This window comes from Sapajus apella, unplaced genomic scaffold, assembly GCF_009761245.1.
Source record: "Sapajus apella isolate SASKATOON/1434 unplaced genomic scaffold, GSC_monkey_1.0 scaffold91, whole genome shotgun sequence".
Taxonomy (NCBI): Eukaryota; Metazoa; Chordata; class Mammalia; order Primates; family Cebidae; genus Sapajus; species Sapajus apella.
In genome coordinates this window covers 1101221-1122084 of record NW_022437031.1, presented here as the reverse complement: position 1 = coordinate 1122084, position 20864 = coordinate 1101221, and the positions used below count along the sequence as shown (strand labels likewise).

Sequence of the window (20864 nt, the reverse complement as noted above, 5' to 3'; positions counted from 1 at the left end):
TAGGGAATTAGGAAGTTGGACTTAAATCTCTATTCATTCTCTTTTCCTGAGACCACTCTCTTATTTTTTTCTGTTATATTTTATGCTGATGTTGACCTCTAGAATCCTTGTTGAATTTTGGGGATTTTATGGTGTTTTGTTTCTTCCCTGAGACTTTTCAAATGGGAGTAGTGGACACAACTATTAAATATTTTCTGAACTGGATTATCAGGAGATAAATGAGCTATCTAGGCTGGCCTCTTCTTTCTCCCATTGTGGTCACTCATCAGTACCTATTGCTTAGCCAGAAGTAACATATTGAATGTGCCACTGTTACTATTTTTCCCCCAGCTGTGCTCCTCAGCCTGTCTTAGGGAAAAAAAAAAAAGTGTGAGAAGGGGTAAGGAAGCCTCTGCTCCCATTTAATGTTGAGATGACATGCTCGCTGCTCTGTCTGCTCTATTGTAGCTAAGACTTCCAAAGATAGTAGAGTGAAAGAGAGACAGACAGACAGACAGACAGACACACAGGCTCAAACCACCCCAGACATACTAGGCTCTGGGAATTACATATAAGGCAGGGAAGGGCCTACAGGTATTTATTGCCATTCTTTCTGGTAGTCAATGTAATGCTTTCTAGAGAGACAGACTTTGGGGAGCTACCTCTGTAAAGGTAGTGGAGCCAAAAGGGTGCCCTGAGAATAGAGAGCATATTCTTCCTGGTCAAAAATTGCATACGAAAGAATGCAGGAAAATTTCAACATGTCAGTCATTGAGGGCACAAATTGTCAGTTAAACAGATGTCAACACAGGCGTAGACTATTAATTTGCCAACTGTGTAAGGATACACATAAATTAATGGCTAAATTGGAGAGTGAGAACAGATAAGGGAAGTGATATTGTTGTAGGGGATCATTAAAAGGCATTGAAGCCAGGGATGAGCATCTTCTTGGAGTGTTCCCAGATGACCTCATTGGTAGCTGTGTTAAGGGAGACAAACTGAGGATAGGGACAGGACTATAGGTGGCAAATCAGTCACTGTAAAACTTTTCCTTAGGGGCTCAACACTTAAAAAAGTGTGAAGATAATTTCACTTAGCTTTTAGATGAAAGCAAACTACCATAATTTATCCTCACCAAGAACATTTTTATGTGCTACTGATTTCTAATGAGGGTAGTAACTATCAAGTGAAAATCCATGATAGTAGGTTCAAAATGGAAGATGCAGTTTAGATTGGGGCTGTCTTTGTCCTGACTTACAGTATGCCATGAGTCTGGTTTATGTTACCCCAGTGCTTTCTTACTAGACCAAAAATCTCTTTCATCCTTTCTTCTCTTTCATTAGTGGCTATCTGTATTAATGTGTCCATTTATTTACAAATGTCTACTAAAAACCTGCTCTGTTAGAAATATCACGCCCAGGCACACATAGGCTTGTTGACTGAGCTCATCTAAATGGTCACTCCTGGACAGCTACTGTACCTTAGATAGTTGAGACATTTGCTTTGAGAAATGATTTAGCAGATATTTGCATAATGTGAATAGTATAAATGCATTTTCTTAAAGTACTGTATGTGAAACGTGAATGTCTAAGAAAAGATCGTATGTATGTTTTGATGTACACAACAGAGAAAGTCTAAAATGATAAACAACAATTATTCCTAGTTATTTCCTGACATTAAAGTTCATGAGGAAATTCTTTTTTAAAAAAAGAAATGGTTGGGTTTTGTCAATTACTGTTTCCTTATGGGTTGTTTTCCTGTTCTGGCCTCGGTTCCCAAATTTTTGTCAGTGTTATTAAGACCTTTGGGTTGGTCCTATAAGGAATAGGACCTTAGAGATATAAATGGATCCAGCTAAACCGGTAGCTAATAAGACATGTGAAAATGTGCTCAACCAGCTTCTTGGAAAGGGATATTTGACTTTTGGGGTCTTCTTCATAGAGGATGGAGGGAAAAGCGCTGTACTCTGGAGTCTTTACACTCTTAAGACCTTTGCTGGCAATCCAGCCTTCCTAATTACTCACTGGGGGAATGACTTCCTTCTGTAAACCTCAGTTTCCTCATATGAAAAATGGAAATAATTATTCCATGACTACTTCATGGAACCAGAATGAGGCTCCTAAGTGCTTAGGAAGTGTAAAGCCCTCTGTAAGTCAAGAACCTCCTCAGCCTAGGCTTTTCCTTTGTCTTCAGGGCTATCTGAAGCAGTGCCGGAAAAGAAGGGACATGTTCAGCGATGAGCAACTGAAGATAATCTTTGGGAACATTGAAGATATCTACAGATTTCAGATGGGCTTTGTGAGAGACCTGGAGAAACAGTATAATAATGATGACCCCCACCTCAGCGAGATAGGACCCTGCTTCCTAGAGCATGTAAGTACCTTATCCATATAGGGAGGATTTTAAGAGGCGTTAGGAAACAAGGAGGGACCATTTGAGCTGTCTGGTTCTTTTCAGCTACTTTGTCCAATGGGGGATGGGTTACTCTCTGGCCCTTATTTTGACCCCGGTCTCTAGCCAGGATATAATGACTTAGAAAAGTGCTGCGATTTGCCCTAAGAATCTCCTTCTTTACCATTCTCCTCCCCTCTCCCTTTCCTTCTTGACAGTAGGATTTTTCTTCAGCTTCCCTTTTCTGTTTCTGTTAAGTTTCCATGAGACTCAGTATTTTGGAACTCAAGATATTCATTGCACAGGGAATCCAGGAAACTGAGAAATAAGACCATGGTTAGCAAGAAAGTAGGTCCCTGCAGGGCATTTATGGGAAGGACACTAGAGTAGGAGAAGTGACAAATATAAGCAAAGAACACATGGACTTAGAGGAAGGGTCTCTGGGAAACAGGACAGTGAGGATTTGAGTCCTGTATCTGTAATGTCTGTCTGGGTTACTTTGGACGAGTCCCTCAAGGGCTTTGGTTTGTTCATCTGGAATGTGAGGTTACACTGTATGATCTCTCGGGTTGTCTGACATCATCTGAGCCTCATTCATAGGCAACCAAGTTGTTTTGACAACACTTTCCCCTTTTAATAAAGTATTTCTTTTTAAAGATTTGATATGTGCACATAATATAAAATTCAAATGACACACAAAAGCATGCAGCTAAAAGTAAGTCTTTTTGGAAATTTTCCTGCTTTGCTTATGAGACTTTGTGTTGAGATGGGTTCCCTAAGATCACTCTTATGTTCAGTGATTTGGACTCATAATATTGTTATATTGAATATGGTTTAGGACTCAGAATATGGTTATACTCATAGCTATGATTTATATAGCAAAATGATTCAAAGTAAAATCGGCAAATGGAAAAGGCACGTGGGGCAAAGTACAGAGGAAACCAGCCACAAGATTTCAGGAGTCTGTGGAGTCACACAGGATGTACATAAATCCCCTAGGAATGAGTTGTGACAACACATGTAAAATGTTGTCTGCCAAGAAAACTCATTAGAGACTCTATGTCCAAGGTTCTTGTTGTGGGCTTATCATGTAGACACCCTCTGCCTAATGTATACTAAAATTACAGATTCCCAGAAGGAAAGCAGGTATTTGGCATAAGCCACATTGTACAGGCAGTCTGGACACAGTGAGCCACTCTTATCAGGTAATGATGGGAAACCCTCTTGAGAACCAAATTTGAAGATGCCAGTCAAGGGGAAATATTTCCAGCAGGTATTTCTAAGAATAGCAGTTTCAGGCCTGATATGATCATTCTTTTCTGCATGGTGTGTACACTCATTCAGCCTTTCTAGAAAGCACCTGAGTAGTATTTATAAATGTTAAGCATATGCATGACCTGCTGGTTCCATTCCTGAATGTATATCCTAGAGAAACTCTTACAGAAGTCCACAAGGGATCACATACAAGGCTGTTGTTGATTGCATGGCAGTGTCATATATGATGGAGTACAGTTAGAAGCAACCTAGGAATTTGTCATCAGAGACATAGTAAGTGGATGGGGGTTACTTATTGTGAGGTATTATGTAGCAAGAAACAGAAGACTAGATGTATGTACCTTACAGCAACATAGATCAGAAACATAGTATAAGTGGGGAAAGTAGAATAGAATAGTGGTTCTCAACTGGGGGCCGTCCGTACATTGTGGGATGTTTAACAGCATTCCTGGTCTCTAGCCACTAGATGTCTGTAGCAATACCCTGCTACCCAGTTGTGACAACCAAAAATGTCTCCAGACATTGACCTGTGTCCCCTGGGGGACATAAAAGAATCACTGATGTTTAGAAATGATCAGATACTTTTACCTTTAATCCATTAATGAAGTGAATTTGGATTGAATGATTTTCATATGTTAAATGAACATTGTATTACTGAGATAGACCCCACCTAATCACAGTGTGTTATCTTTTTTAATATTTTTTCTTAAAAAATAGATTGTTTACCTTTTTATTAATTCTAGAGTTTCATTTTTATCAGCGTTACTTAGATATAATTTACATACAGTAAGATTAATTGATTTTAAGTGATTTTAAGTGTATGCTTTAAGGAATTTTAACAAATGTAGATAGTTGTGTAACTACCATAATAATCAAAATATAGGACATTTCTATAACTTCATAAAGTTCTCTTATCCTAGCATTGCAAACAATCTGTGCCCCTACTCCTGGCCACTGGCAAACACTGATCTTTTTATTTGAAATTTTCCTTTTTTTTAGAATGTCATATACATGCAACCATACAGTATATAATCTTTTGCGTTTAGCTTCTTTTATTTAACATAATGCCTTTGATATCCATCCATGTTTTTGCATATATCATTAGTTTATTCTTTTTATTGCTTAGTGGATATACCACCTATTCACCAATTAATAGATATCTGGGTTGTTTCCAGTTTTGAACTCTAATGAACATTCTAGTACAAGACTTTTTTGAGAATAAGTTAGGATTGGGGTTGCTAGGTTGTATGGTAGATATTTTAACTTATTAGATAATGCCAAACTGTTTTCCAAAGTTTCTGTACCATTTTTCATTTTCACTACAAATACATAAGAGTTCCAATTACTGCACATGGTTGTCAGCACTTGATATTATCATTATTATTGTTTTTTTTAATTGAGATTGAATCTCGCTCTGTCACCCAGGCTGGAGCGCAGTGGTGCTATCTTGGCTTGGGGCAACGTCCGCCTCCTGGGTTCAAGAAATTCTCCTGCCTCATTATCCCAAGTAGCTGGGATTACAGGTGTGCACCATTACATCTGGATAGTTTTTGTCTTTTTAGTAGAGATGGGATTTCACCATGTTGATCAGGCTGGTCTCAAACTCCAGACCTCAAGTGATCTGCCTGCTTTGGCCTCCCTAAGTGCTGGCTGGGATTACAGGCATGAGCCATTGTGCCTGACCAATCACTATTTTTTTTTTTTTATTTTAGCCATCCTAACATGTAAGTGTGTAGTGGTATGTCATTGTAATTTTAATTTGCATTTCCAATGGATAGTGATGTTGAGCATTATTTTCAGGTGTTTATTTGTCATCTATATAAAAACTTTGGTGAAATGTCTGTTCATGTATTTTTCCCATTTTAAGTGTATTGTTTGTTTTGTTATTGTTTAGTTTTGAGAGTTCTTTTTTATTAAAAATTAATACAAAATAATTTTACCTATTTATGGGGTACGTGTGGTATTTTGGTACATGAATACAATGTGTAATGATTAGATCAGAGTAATTGGGATAGCCATCATCTCAAACATTTATCATTTATTTGTGTTGGGAGCATTCCAAATCTTTTAGCTATTTTGAAACATACAATTAATTATTGTTAACTGTAATTATTTTTATAATTATTATAACTGTTTTGAAATATACAATTAATTATTATTAACTGCTGTGATATCAAACACCAGAACTTATTTCTTCTACATAACCGTAGTTTTATATCCATTAACTAACCCCTCTTCATCCTTCTCTCCCCACAACCTTCCTAACTTCTGGTAACTACTACTATACTCTCCAGCTCCATAAGATCAACTTTTATAACCCCTACTCACATATGAGTGAAAACATGTGATATTTGTCTTTCTGTACCTGGCTTATTTCAATTGACATATTGTCTTCCAGTTCCATCCATGTTGCTGCAAATGACAGGATTTCCTTTTTATAGCTAAATAATATTCCACTGTGTAAATACAGCACATGTTCGTTATCCATTCATCCATCAGTGGGCATTTAGGTTCATTCCTTATCTTGGCTATTGTGAATAGGGCTCTGATAAACATAGGAATGTAAATATCTCTTCTGATATATTGATTTTTCTTATTTTGAATATATATAATACCCAGCAGTGGGACTGGTGGATCATATGGTACTTCTATGTTTAGTTTTCCATACCGTTTTTCATAATGGCTGTACTAATTTATATTCCCATCAGCAGCGTATGAGAGTTCTCTGTCCTCTGCATCTTCTTTAGCATTTATTTTTTGTATTTTTGATAATAACCATTCTAACTGGGGTAACATATGTTCTTGTGACTTTGATTTTCATTTCCCTGGTGATTAATGATTTTGGGCATGTTTCATATATCTATTGGCCATGTGTATGTCTTCTTTTAAGAAATGTCTGTTCAGAGCATTTGCCTACTTTTACATCAGATTATTTGTGTTTTTTTGTTATTGAGTTGTTTGAGTCACTTATATATTTTGGCTATTAATTTTTTGTCAGATGGACAGTTGGCAAATATTTTCTCTCATTCTGTTTGTTGTTACTTCACTCTGTTGACTGCTTCCTTTGCTATACAGAAGATTTTTAGCTTGATATAATCCCATTTGGGTATTTCTGCATTTGTTATCTGTGCTTTTGAGGTATTACTCAATAGAGTCTTTGCCCATATACATTACCTGAGGCACTTTTCCAATGTTTTATTCTAGTAGTTTTATAGTTTCAAGTCTTACATTTAAGTCATTTATCCATTTTGATTTTATTTTTTTCATATGGTGAGAGATAGGGGTCTAGTTTTATTCTTTTGCATATGGACATCCAGTTTATACAAGAAAATAAATTGAAGAGCCTGTCCTTTCTCCTCTATATGTTCTTGGTGTCTTTATTGAAAATGAATTGACTGTAAATGCATGGATATATTTTGGGATTCTCTATTCTGTTCAATTGGTCTATGTGTCAGTTTTTATTCCAGTACCATGCTGTTTTGGTTACTATAGCTTTGTAGTATATTTTGAAGTTAGGTAGTGTGGTGGCTCCAGCTTTGTTCTTTTTGCTCAGGATTGCTTTGGCTATTCTGGGTCTTTTGTGGGTCCATATGAACCTTAGGATTTTTTTTTTCCCGTTTCTGTGGTGAATGTCATTGGTGTTTTGGTAGAGATTGCATTTAATCTGTAGATTGCCTTAGGTAGTATATTTTAGCAATATTAATTCAACAATATTAATTTAATATTAATTAGTTGCATTTAATCTGTAGATTGTTTTAGACAGTACATTTTAACAATATTAATTCTTCCCATCCATCAATATGGGATATATTTCCCTTTTTGTGGGTAGTTATCAGTCTCTTTCAGCAGTGCTTTTTAGTTTTTATTCTAGATATCTTTCACTTCTGTGGTTAAATTTATTCTTTTTTTGTAGTTATTTTTAAATGGGATTTCTTTTTTGGTTTCTTTTTCAGATTGTTCACTATTGACAAACAGAAATGCAACTGCTTTTTGTATCTTGATTTTATATCCTGCAACTTTACTGAATTTGTTGATTGTTTCCTGCATTTCATGTGTGTGTGTAGTCTTTAGGTTTTTTTAAATATAAGATTATATTATGTACTAACAAGGATAATTTGATTTCTTTCCTTTTTAATATGAATGCCCTTTATTTCATTCTCTTGCCTAAATTTCTCTGGCTAGGACATGCAGTACTAAGCTGAACATAAATGGTAAAAGTGGACATTCTTGTCTTGGTCTAGATCTTGAAGGAAAGGCTTTCAATTTTTTTCCTGTTCAGTATGATGTTAGCCGTGGGTTTGTGATATATGGTTTTTATTATTTTGATGTATATTCCTCTGTACTCAGTTTATCATCTTTTTAACATGGAGGAATTCTGAATTTTATGAAATGGTTTTTCAGAATCTATTGAAGTGATCATATAGGTTTTGTCCTTGGTTCTGTTACTATAATGTATCACAATTATTGATTTGTATATGTTGATCCAACATTGTGTCCCTGGGATGAGACCCACTTGGTCATGGTGGATGATCTTTTTAACATGTTGTTTAATTCAATTTGCTAGTATTTTGTTGAGGATTTTTGCATCTATGTTCATCAGTAATATTAGCTGGTAGTTTTCTTTTTTTGATTTTTTTATTATTATTATTATCCTGGTTTGGGGACCAGGATAATGCTGGCCTCATAGAATAAGTTTGAAATATTCTTCCTCTTCACTTTTTTTGAAATAACTTTCATTGAATTGGTATCAGTTCTTTTTTAAATGTTGGATGGAATTCAGCAGTGAAATCATAAGGTCCTTGGCTTTTCTTTAATGAGATACTTTTTATTACAGCTTTGATCTTGTTATTTGTTATTGGTTTGTACAGGTTTCCTGTTTATTCATGGTTCAATCTTGGTACATATTCAATCTTGGTTGTATGTATTCAGGAATTTATCCATTTCCAAATTGTTTGCATGTAGTTGTTCATATTCTTGCTAATGATCCTTTGTATTTTTGTGATATCAGTTATATTCTCCCTTTTTACCTCTGATTTTATTTATTTGGGTATTCTTTCTTTTTTTCTTAGTCTAGCTAACAGTTTGTTGATTGTGTGTCTTTTTAAATAAAAAAAAAACAACTTTTCATTTCATTGATCTTTTGTGTTTGTCAGCCTTAGTTTCATTTATTTCTCCTCTGATCTTTGTTATTTATTTCCTTCTACTAACTTTGGGGTTGGTTTGTTCTAGCCTTCCTAATTCTTTGAAATGCCTTGCTAGATTGTTTATTTGAAGCCTTTCTTTTTTTGATGAAAGCTTCTATTGCCATAAAATTCGCTCTTTGTACAGCATTTGCTGTATCTCATAGGCTTTAGTATCTTATGTTTCCATTTTCATTTGTTTTAAGAAACTTCAATTTTTTACAAGAATTTTGTATTGACCACTGATCATTCAGGAGCAATGTATTTAATTTCTGTGTATTTATACAGTTTCTTAAGTTTCTCTTGTTACCAATTTCTAATTTTATTTCATTGTGGTCAGAAAAGACACTTGATATGAATTTGACCTTTTCAAATTTGTTGGGACTTGTTTTATGGCCAAACATATGGTCTATTTTCGAGAATGTTCTATATGTTGGTGAGAAAAATGTGTATTCTGCAGCAGTTGGATGACATGTTCTGTTATTTTCAATTAAGTACATATGGTCTATAGTGCAACTGAAATTCAGTATTTCTTTGTTGAAATCTTGTCTGGGTGATCTGTTCGTTGCTAGAACCGGGTGTTGAATTTCCACATTATTATTGTGTTGTAGTCTATTTCTCCCTTTAAATCTACTAATATTTAACCATCATTCTCAGCAAACTGACACAAGACTAGAAAACCAAGCACTGCTGTTTCTAACTCATAAGTAGGTGTTGAACAATGAGAAGACGTGGACACAGGGAGGGGAACATCACACACTGGGGTCTGTTGGGGGGTGGGGGACTAGGGGACGGATAACGGTGAGGGGAGATTGGGGAGGGATAACATTAGGAGAAATACCTAATGTAGGTGACGGGGGGATGGAGGCAGCAAACCGTCATGGCGTGTGTATACCTATGTAACAATCCTGCAAGATCTGGACATGTACCCCAGAACTTAAAGTAAAATTGAAAAAAAATGATATTTGCTGTATATATTTGGATGCCTAGTGTTGGGTGCATGTGAATTTATAATTGTTATATTCTCTAGCTGAATTGACCCATTTATCATTATATAATGATATTCTTTGTCTCTTCTTACAGTTTATGACCTAAAGTCTATTTCATATGACATATGTGTAGCCACTGCATCTCTTTCGTGGTTTATATATATATATGCAATACCTTTTTCTGTCCATTCACTTTTAGTGTATATGTGTCTTTTCACTGGAAATTCACTTAAAGAGGTGAACTTGTTGGCAGCATATAGTTGGATGTTGTTTTTATTTAAATCCATTTAGCCACTCTGTCTTTTAATTGGAGAATTTAGTCCCATTTACATTAAATGTTATTTGAAAGGTAAGGACTTACTACTGCTATTTTGTTACTATTTTCTGATTCTTTTATAACTCCTCTCTTCCATTATTTTATTACTGTCTTCCTTTGTAGTTTAGTGATTTTTCTCTGGTGGTATGTATTAATTCTTTGACTTTTGAAAGTGTATCTTTTACAGGTTTTTGCTTTGTGGTTATGATGGGGTTTAGAACATCTTATAGTCATAACAAGTTATTATAAACTGATGACAACTCAACTTTGATCAAAAAGAAAATAAACAGAAAACTAATATCTCTACAATTTAAGTCCATTACTTCCACATTTTAACTATTTCCTTATCTCAGTTTACATCTTTTTATATTGCTTATCCCTTAATAAATTGCCCCCCCTCCTTTTTTTTTACATGGCGTCTTGCACTGTCTCCCAGGCTGGAGTGCAGGGGTGCAATCTCGGCTCACTGCAACCTCCGCCTCCTGAATTCAAGCGATTCTCCTACCTCAGCCTCCTGAGTAGGTGGAATTACAGGCATTGCGACCACACCCAGCTAATGTTTGTATTTTTTAGTAGAAAAAGGGTTTCACCATGTTGGCGAGGCTGACCTTAATAAATTGTCATTATTTTTGATAGATTATTTTTAGTCTTAATACTAAAGCTATGAGTGGTTTACACACCATGATGCAATATTTGTCTGTATACTTTATTCTGAATTTGTCTGTATACATTTACCAGTGTATTTTATAATTTCAGATATTTTCTTGTTGCATGTCACTGTTCTTTTCTTTAAGATTGAGCAACTGGTTTTAGCAGTTCATGTAAGACAAATCTTCTGTTGATGAATTCCCTCATCTTTTGTCTGGGAAAGTCTGTATCTCTCCTTTATGTTTGAAGGATGGCTCTGCTGGGTACAGTATTTATGGCAGGTTTTTTTGTTTGTTTGTTGTTGTTGTTTTTCATTTGGTACTTTGAGTATGTTGCCCAAGTCTCTCCTGCCCTATAGGACTTACACTGAAAAGTCTGGTACCAGAGGAACAGAAACTCCTTTATATGTTATTTGCTTCTTGTCTCTTGCTGCTTTTAATATTCCCCTCTTTGTTGCTTACCTTTGAGAGTTTGATTATTATGTGCCTTAGTGTAATCTTATTTAGGTTGAACATGTTTGGTGGTCTTTAACCCTGTACCTGGATATTTATATCTTTCTTAAGTGTGGAAAAGTCTCTGTTGTTATTACTTTGAATAAGTGTTCTATCTTTTGTTCTTTCTCAGCATCCTCTTTAAAGCCAATGACTCTCAGACTTGGTCTTTTGAGGCTATCCCTTGGATCTTGTTTGCATTCTTCATTTTTGTCATTTTTTTTCTCTTCTTATTGTGTATTTTCAAACACTGTCTTAGAGCTCACCGATTCTTTCTTCCACTTGATTAATTCTCTCTTGAGAATATGCCATGCATTTTTCAGTTTGACTATGGTTTTTCTCAGCTCTAGGATTTAATTTCTTAAAATTTCAATTTCATTGTTAAATTTCTGTGATACATTTCTGAATTGCTTTTTTGTGTTATATAGGCATTTTCTGAGTTTCCTAAACATTGCTATTTTTGTATCCTTGATCTGAGAGCTCACACATGATCATCTCATTAAAGTCAGTCATTGGCTCCTTATTTTGTCTATTTGGGAAGGTCATGATTTCCTATTTTCTCTTTTTCATGAATATATGTCTGTGAATTTGCACTGAAGGATTAGTTCTTTATTCCAGTCTTCGCTATCTGGCTTGGTTTGGTCTTTCAAAAGTATGTCTGTCTAGAGGTTTTGTACAGATTATTTAGTTCCCTTAGCCTGAAAGCACTGCCTCCTTTTCAACACTAGATGGCACTTTGAGCCCAGATTTGCCATAGTCTTTCATAAGTTCAAAGTGCTACCTATCCTGGATGGGGAGAAATCCCAAAGAAGATACCCCTGCTCTGTGGGAATGCTAGATAGAGGTTTGTTTCCAGAAGAACAGTGAAGTGTGCCCCCTGCAATGTGATTTGTCAAAAAATACTAATACTAATAGCTGTTGAACAACCTCTAATTTGGTGTATTTTTTTGGTTCAGATAAAGGGAAGCTGTTGAGTTTCATGCACTGGGTGTTGCTAACCCCACCCCCACCTTCTAACTAGCTGCTTTTGTGATTTTTTTTTACTCTGCAGGCATTCAAGAGGCTTCCTACAGGTTGAGGCATGAATAATTTTTCTGAAAAGGAATGTAAGATGGTGGGGAAGCTAGCTGTACACTTTGATTTACTTTTTTCAGTATAGCAAGCTTGATTTTGAGGGTGCTTTTCTGCACAGTGCCTAGAAGCTTGGGGAAGGAGCATCACAGTTACAGAGGTCCATGTATTTTACCTTTTCCTTGCAGTTTTTCAGTTATCTGTGGCCTCACAGCATCAGTCATTGAGTTCTGGAATATTCGTTTTGATAATCTTGGCAGTGGCTAGTTCTTTTTTGTTTTCTGTGGAGGAGAGTGAAGCTATATAACTTATACTCTGCTATTTTGGTGACATTACTCAGTTATGAGAGTTATATATTTTGTTAACAAGTCCTTTGTCAGATAAGTTATTTTCAGAGATTATATCCCAGTCTGTGGCTTAGCCTTTCATTTTCTTAGCTGTGTCTTTTTAAGTTGTACAAATTTATAGAGTATGTGAGCAATTTTTAACATATGTGTAATGCATAGTGATCAAGACAGGTTTTAGGATACAATGCATTGTTTTTAAGTATAGTCATCCTACTCTACTATTGAACATTGAATTTATTTCTTCTATCTTATGTTGGTACCCTTTAACCCACTTATCTTCATGTTCTCCCTTCTTGCCCACTCACACTTCCCAATCTCTGTTATTTTTCTACCCTCTGCCTCCATGTGTTGAAAATTTTTAGCACCCACAAAATAAATGAGAACATGTGATATTTGTCTTTTTGTGCCTGGCTTATTTTACTTAAGACAGTGACCTCTAGTTCCATCTATGTTGATGCAAATGCCATAATTTCATTGTTTTTATGGCAGAATAGCATTCCATTGTATAGTTGTACCATATTTTCTTCATTCATTTGTTGATGTACACTTAGATTGATTCATTATCTTTGCTATTATGAATGGTGGTGCAATAAACATGCAAGTGCAAGTATTTCTTCAGTATAATTATTTATTTTTCTTTAAGTCGATACCAAGTAATAGGATTGCTGGATTGAATGGTAATTCTATTTTTAGTTTTAAGGGTATCTCTTGAAAAGCATAAACTTTTAACTTTATTGAAATCTAGTTTATTGCTTTATTTTATGGATCATGCTTTTTGTTTCCTACTTTCTTCGCCTAACTCAAAATCATAACAATTTTCTGCTTTTTAAAAATAGAAGTTATTTAGTTTCATTTTTTACATTTAGGCCTATGATCCCTTTGAGGTAATTTTTATATATTGCACAAAATATGGCTCAAGGTTAATTGGTTTCTGAATGGATATTTGTCTATTCAAATTATTTGCACATTTCTTAGTTTGTTTTTTGCTGTCAAATGATGCTAGTTTCTTAAATATTTTGAATATTAACCATTTATCAGACATACAGTTTGCAAGTATTTTCACTCAGTCCATAGGCTGTCTTTGCATTTTGTTGATTTTTTTTTCTGCATAGAAGCTTTTTAATTTGTTGCAGTCCCACTTGTTTCTTTTTAATACCTAATTTGTGAAGATACTTTATCCCGAAAGGATGTTGAACTTTGTGAAAGTTTTTCTCGCATTTATTAAAATAACCATGTGGTTTTTTGATTATTCCTTTTGCTGATGTGATGTATCATAATAATTAATTTGGATTTGTTAAACCATATTTGCATCCCAGGAATAAATCCTACTTGGTCATAATATATTGACTTCTTGATATTTTACTGAATTTGGCTAGCTACTATTGTATTGAGAATTTTTGTACCTATGATCATTAGTGATATTGGCTTGTAGTTTTTTTCTCGTGTTTTTGTCTGACTTTAGAATCATTTGGGAATATCCTGTAGTTCTTTTTTTTTTTTTTTTTTGGTAATAGTTTAAGAGGGATTGCTTCTAATTCTTATCTGAGTGTTTGGTAGAATTCAGTTATGAAGTCATCTGGTCCTGAGATTTTGTTGTTGTTGGGTGATTTTAAATTACTCTTCAATCTCTCTGTTTGTTAATGTTCAGACTTTATGTTTCTTCTGTATTCAATCTTGGTAGGTTGTATATTTCTAGGAATATATTCATTTCCTCTAGTTTTTCCAAGTTGCTGTCATATAATTGTTCATAATAGTCCCTTGTAATCCTTTTCATCTCTGAGACATCTTTTGTAATATCTTCATGTTCATTTTTAATTTTGTTTACCTGTATTCTCTTTTTCTTCATTAGTCTAGCTGAAGGTGTGTTAATTTTTTTTTTTTCTAAAAACCAAGTCTTAGTTTTGCTGATTTTTTTTCCCTATAGTTTTTCTGTTCTCTTATTTATATCTACTTTGATGTTTTATTTTTTTCCTTTTACTATCTTTGAGTCTAGTTTGTTAATTTTTTTCTAGTTCCTTGAGGTGTGGTATGACATTGTTTACTTCCAATTTTATTTTTCATTTTTTTTAATGCTATCAATATCCCTCTTAGAACTTTTTGTGCTGCATCTCAAAGGTTTTGGTATGTTGTGCTTTCTCAATTTTATTTGTCTCAAGATATTTTTTTAATTTTCCTTTTAATTTTTTTTGACCCATTTGTTATTCCAGGTTATGTTGTTTAATTTCTACTGATTTAAGAATTTTCTAGTTTTCTTCCTGTTACTGACTTGTAGTTTTATATCATCATGGCCAGAAAAGATACTTAATATGATGTCTATCTTCTTAAATTTGTAAGGTGACTTAAGCCTGTAATCCCAGCACTTTGGGAGGCCGAGGCAGGTGGATCACGAAGTCAAGAGTTCGAGACCATCCTGGTCAACATGGTGAAACCCTGTCTCTACTAAAAATACAAAACATTAGCTGGGCATGGTGGCACGTGCCTGTAATCCCAGCTACTCAGGAGGTTGAGGCAGGAGAATTGCCTGAACCCAGGAGGCGGAGGTTGCGGTGAGCCGAGATCGGGCCATTGCACTCCAGCCTGGGTAACAAGGGCGAAACCCCGTCTCAAAAAAAAAAAAAAAAAAAAGACTTATTTTGTGGTATAACATGTGATCTATTCTGGACAGTAATCCATGTCTACATTAGAATAACGTATATTCTGCTCATGTGGTGTGAAACATTCTATATGTGTCTGTTGGGTCTTTTTGATATATAGTTTCAGTCAAGTGTTTTCTTATTGCTTTTCTGTCTGGATGATCTATCTTTTGTAAAAAGTAGGATATCAACGTACCCTAATATGATTGTATTGCTGTTTATTTCTCCTTTCAGATCTGTTAACATTTTGTTTATATATTTATTTGCTCTGCTGTTGGATTCATATGTATTTACAGATAATTATATATTCTTGATGAATAGATATCTTTATCATTATATAATGGCCTTTTTTTTTCTACTGACAGTTTTTGACTTGACTTAACCTCCATTTTGTCTGATACAAGTATAGCTACCATAGTTCTCTCTTTGTTTCCATTTGCATGAAATATCTTTTTCTATCCCTTCACCTTCAATTAGGGTGTCCTTGAAGGTGAAATGATTCTCTTGTAGGCAACATATATTTGGGTTTTGTTTTCAATAAATTCATTCAGGTGCTTTATATCCTTTGATTGGAGAATTTAATGCATTACCATTTAAAGTAATTATTGATAGGTAGGATTTACTATTGACATGTTGTTAGTTATTTTCTGGATGATTTGTAGCTCTTTTTTTCTTTCCTTTCATTGTTTTTCTTTGTGATTTCATTATTTTCTATAGCAGAATACTTTGATTCATTTATCTTTATCTTTTGTATGTTTAACATAGGTTCTTCCTTTGTGGTTACTATGAGGCTTATATAAACTATTAACAACTTAATGTCAGTCACATACCAAAGTTCTGCATTTTAATTTTCCCATTTTATCGTTGCTATTACAGTTTACATCTTTTCATATTGTATATCCTTTATCAAGTTAATGCAGCTATGGTTATTTTTAATAATTTTTAACCTTTATATTAGAGTTATAAGTGATTTACACACCACCATTACACCTTTATCAGTGAGGTTTATACTTTCATATGTTTTTATATTACTGATTAGCAGCCTTTTAATTTTAGCTTTTGTTTTCCTTTAACATTTCCTGCAAGGCAGGTCTAGTGGTAATAAACTCCCTTAGCTAGGTACTTTAGTCTGGAAAATTCTATATTTTTCTCTCATTTTTGAAGAATATTTTTGCTGGGTAAAATACTTTTCTTTCAACACTTTGTATATGTCATCCCATTGTCTTCTGGCATACAAAGTTTCTGCTGAAAAATCTGCTCATAGCCTTATTAGGACCCTTTCTATGGGATATACTTCTTTTCTTTTGTTCTTTTCATAAGTCTTTCTTTGTCTTTGATGTTTTATAGTTTGATTGTAATGTGTTTCAGTGTACTCAAAGACAGATCATTTTAAATCATCCAGTCGGAGAAGAAAAAGAAAAAAGGAATGAAAAGGAATGAGGAAAGCCTACAGGATCTATGGGGCACAATCCAGAGAGCTAACATTTGTAAAATTCAGGAGTTTCAGAAGGTGAAGAGAGAGAGAAAGAGAGAAAAAAAAAAAAAGCTTATTTAAAGAAATAATTAGCCCCAGACCTTCAAATCTGTAGAAAGATGAAAACATCCAGGTGCAGAAAGGTCAGAGAACCCCAGTCAAATTCAGCCCAAAGAAGAGTTCTTGTTGGCTCAGGCAGCTAGGATCTATACAGTTGGCAACGCCATGGTCCTTGGTGGCAAGAGCTGCAGAAGGTTCATAGTGGCTATGAGAGCTGTTGGGGTCCTCAGCTCTACCTCTGTATTCACTGGCTAGATGTAAGAGCCTGCAGTGGTGGAGACTAGAGCTAGTGTTGTGCACACACTTTACTGGAGAGACTGGCTGCAGGCACATGCATGGCAGCTGTGGCCAGCTGTGGACCTATGCTGGGTAGCAAGGACTTGGGTCACTAGTCGTGTTTAGGGCAAATTGTGGGTATACAAGTAGTTATGGGGTCTGGCTATCTTATATCTACATGATTAAAGGGGTTAGCCAGGCTGTCTGTGTATGAGCAGCTGCAGGTCTGAGCTGGAGGTGTCCATGTGTTTACGGCTACAGGGGCCAGCTATGGGTGCAAGTGTGGTGATGAGGTAAGACACCAGAGGCATGGCCAGCTGCTTATGTGCGCACAGGTCTGGCAGTGTGTGATAGCCTGTCTGCATGGGTCAGCTTTCGTAACACGTGGTAGTGAGACTGGAACCCCCAGTTTGGTACTCTAGGGCCATTTGTAGGTACATGCACAGTAGCTGTGCTGGGTCATTGGGCCAAAGCATCCAAGGAGGCGGTAGCTGGAGCCATCCCAGCTACCGCCTCCTTAGATGCTCCAGCCCAGTAATGGCTTAAGTACCTAGAAAATGCAAAGGTTCCTGTGCTGAGTCCCTTGGCCAAGGCACCTGTGATAGAAGTAGCTCAGGCAATTTTGGGCATGGGGAGGGAATGCACTGGAAGATCAGGGATCTGGCAAATATGAAGGATGTTGGCCTGCATCACCCCTTTCCACTGGGCTATATAGCAACTATAGCAGCAGTCGGGCAGCTCTTGGTGGCTCCAGGAAGTTAGAAGAAGAAGAGTCATGACTCAAGCACATTTTTTTTTCTCCTAAAACTGAGAAGGAAGAAAAACACAACCCATGGGCCCTTAGCAGTATAGGCTGCAGGGCGTTTGCTGTTACTATACTAGCAGTTGGTTCTCTCAGCAGTGAAAGCTGCTAGGGTCCTCTGCAGAAAAAGCTGCTGCGGTCTGTGACTGTGAACACTGAAGGATCCCGAGAAGTAAAATCTACAGAAGGTACCCAGTGGCTATGAGGGCTGTTGAGGTCTTTGACAGCAAGGCCTATTGGGGCCCTGTGACAAGCAGGCCACTGAAGATCACTGTGACTCCTGCTACTTTGCTGCTACTGTTAGAACTGGTCTCTATTCTTTGCTCTTTGCTGCCTCCAGACATCTAGGCTATATCCGTCTTCTCAGAGATCTGGGTGGGATGAAACTGAAGCTGGTCATGTGGGCAGTGTCCCATAAAGCTGGGGAAGCTGGTTGTATACTCCACTCTCCTTTTCCCTGTGTGTAGGACACAAGATCCAGGGAGTTTCCTTTCCATACTGAGCAGTACCAGCAATGGGGATGGGGTGATGCAGGCAAAATTAAACTGTTTTTCCTACTCTTTTCATGTATTTGTTTTCTGATTTTTTTTTTCACTATATTGCTGTGTCTTCTTAAGTGGACTCCTAAGCACTTCAAGAATTATTTTTGGTTCATGGATAGCTACCAAACTGTTGTTCTTTGCTGAGAAGAGGAAGGATATTTCCTACTTTGCCATCTTACTGGCATCCTCTCCTAAAAGTTGATTTCTAAGTATTTAACATTTTTTTGGCTGCTATTATAAATGTTTTTTTTTTTTTTTTGGGAAACAGAGTCTCGCTCTGTTGCCAGGCGCCAGGCTGGAGGCTGGAGTGCAGTGGTACTATCTCAGCTCACTGTAACCTCCACTTCCCAGGTTCAAGCAATTATCTTGCCTCAGCCTCCTGAGTAGTAGGACCACAGGTGTGCGCAACCAGGCCCAACAAAATTTTTTTGTATTTTTTAGTAGAGATGGGGTTTCACCATGGTCTCGATCTCTTGACCTCATGATCCGCCCACCTCGGCCTCCCAAAGTGCTGGGATTACAGGCTTTAGCCACCGCCAGGCCTATAAATGGTATTTTACATTTTCAATTTCCTATAGTCTGTTGCTATTACACAGAAACACAGTTGATTTTTATACATTGACTTTGTGTCCTGACACATTACCGAATTCACTAATTGGTTCCAGTATTTTTTCTTGTAGATTTCTTAGGATTTTATGCATATACAGTTATGCCATCTCTGAAAAAAGACAGTTTTATTTCTTCTTTTTCAGTCTATATTCTGTCTATTTCTTTTTGTTTCTTAATTCTCTGGTCAGGATACACAGTACAGTGTTAACTAGAAATGGTGAGAACAGGCATCTTTGTCTTGTTCCTGATCTTAGGGGCAAGAATTCAATATTTTACCAAGTAATTAGCTTAGGGTTTTTCATGAGTGCCCTTTATTATATTGTGGTAATTTCTTTCTATTTCTAGTTTGCTGATGTCTTTATCATAAATTTAATTTTTCAAACGCTGATTCTGCATTATTGAAACAATCATGTAATTTTTCTCCTTTAATCTGTTAATGCGGTGAATTAGATTGAGATAAGCCCCACCTGATCATGGTATATTATTTTTTGTGTGTGTTCTATTTTGCTTGTTTTTCAACTCTTTATGTAATAACTGCATCTTGATACTTTGTTGATCGGTTTTTACTGCCTATTGTTTCTCTTGGGTTTTATAAATATTTTCTACTCTAATGTATCATGTTATCTTTTATTAAGTACTTATCATTATGTAATAAAAATTATAGATTTTTTTAACACTTTACTTGGAAATAATTTCAAACTTATGGAAAGGTTGAAAAATAAGAACCATACCAAAAATACCGAGATTCACTTGTCGTTAACACTTCACCATTTTGTTTTATCATTTGAGTGTGCTCTCCTTCTCTCTCCTGACTCTCATCTCTTCCCCTCTCCATATACATATTTATTCATACATATACACATACTCATACATTTTTTCCCAGCCTTTAGTGTTTAACTTGAATACATCTTAGATTCCTTACCTCTGAACACTTCATCACAATACATTTCCTTAGGGACATTTTATGGAGATAATATCAGGCTCTGGATGATGTGATTCCTTCAAACAGATAGTGATTTATTTTATTTCTTTTTTAGCTTTTCCAGCTATTCTCAGTGGCAGAGTCTGTCTACAACACCTGAGTCTGTCATTGCCAGAAGTAGAGTCACTGATCTCTCTCTTTTTTTGATCCATTCACACAGTTTCATTGCCATGCTGTGTTTTACTCTTGTCAGGGCCAATGTCCCCTCATTACTCTTCTTTTAGAGAATGTCCCTACTGTTGCTCTTTATTCATTTTTCTATAAGAACTTTATAGTCAGTTTATCTTGTTACTGAATAACTTTCTGATATTTTATTATGAATCGATTTGAGAATAATTGACTTCATTATCATTTTAATATTTCTGCCTAAGAATATGATCTGTCTTTCCGTTACTTCAAGACTTCTTTTGGGGTTTTTGGTAGCCTTTTTCTTTCCCTTTTTTCTTTGCCCACAGCAAGATGGATTCTGGATATACTCTGAGTATTGTAACAACCACCTGGATGCTTGCATGGAGCTCTCCAAGCTGATGAAGGACAGTCGCTACCAGCACTTCTTTGAGGCCTGCCGCCTGTTGCAGCAGATGATTGACATTGCTATCGATGGTTTCCTTTTGACTCCAGTGCAGAAGATCTGCAAGTATCCCTTACAGTTGGCTGAGCTCCTAAAGTATACTGCCCAAGACCACAGGTAAGGGATCAAGGGACGCAGGAGTGAATGAGGGAACTTCCTCCATCTGTTGGTCCTCATTGAGAATACATGTCCTTTTGCATTTTTCTGAACTTCTGTTAACTTATCTAC

At 36.0% G+C, this 20864-nt stretch overlaps 1 protein-coding gene and 1 long non-coding RNA gene across 18 annotated transcripts in view; both read left to right on the top strand.

Moving 5' to 3' along the window:
• Positions 1-20864, top strand: part of ARHGEF9 (Cdc42 guanine nucleotide exchange factor 9) — a 179438-nt gene that overhangs the window by 120328 nt on the left and 38246 nt on the right. For all 17 annotated transcript variants that reach the window (XM_032255777.1, XM_032255782.1, XM_032255780.1 and 14 more), the window contains 2 exons: positions 2173-2352; positions 20521-20753. In XM_032255777.1, coding sequence (XP_032111668.1) covers positions 2173-2352; positions 20521-20753 — 413 coding nt within the window. The remainder of the gene's footprint in view (positions 1-2172; positions 2353-20520; positions 20754-20864) is intronic.
• LOC116535012 lies at positions 14878-16876 on the top strand. The gene is made up of 2 exons (XR_004261998.1): positions 14878-15021; positions 15314-16876. It is a non-coding gene; the product is annotated as an uncharacterized LOC116535012 (long non-coding RNA).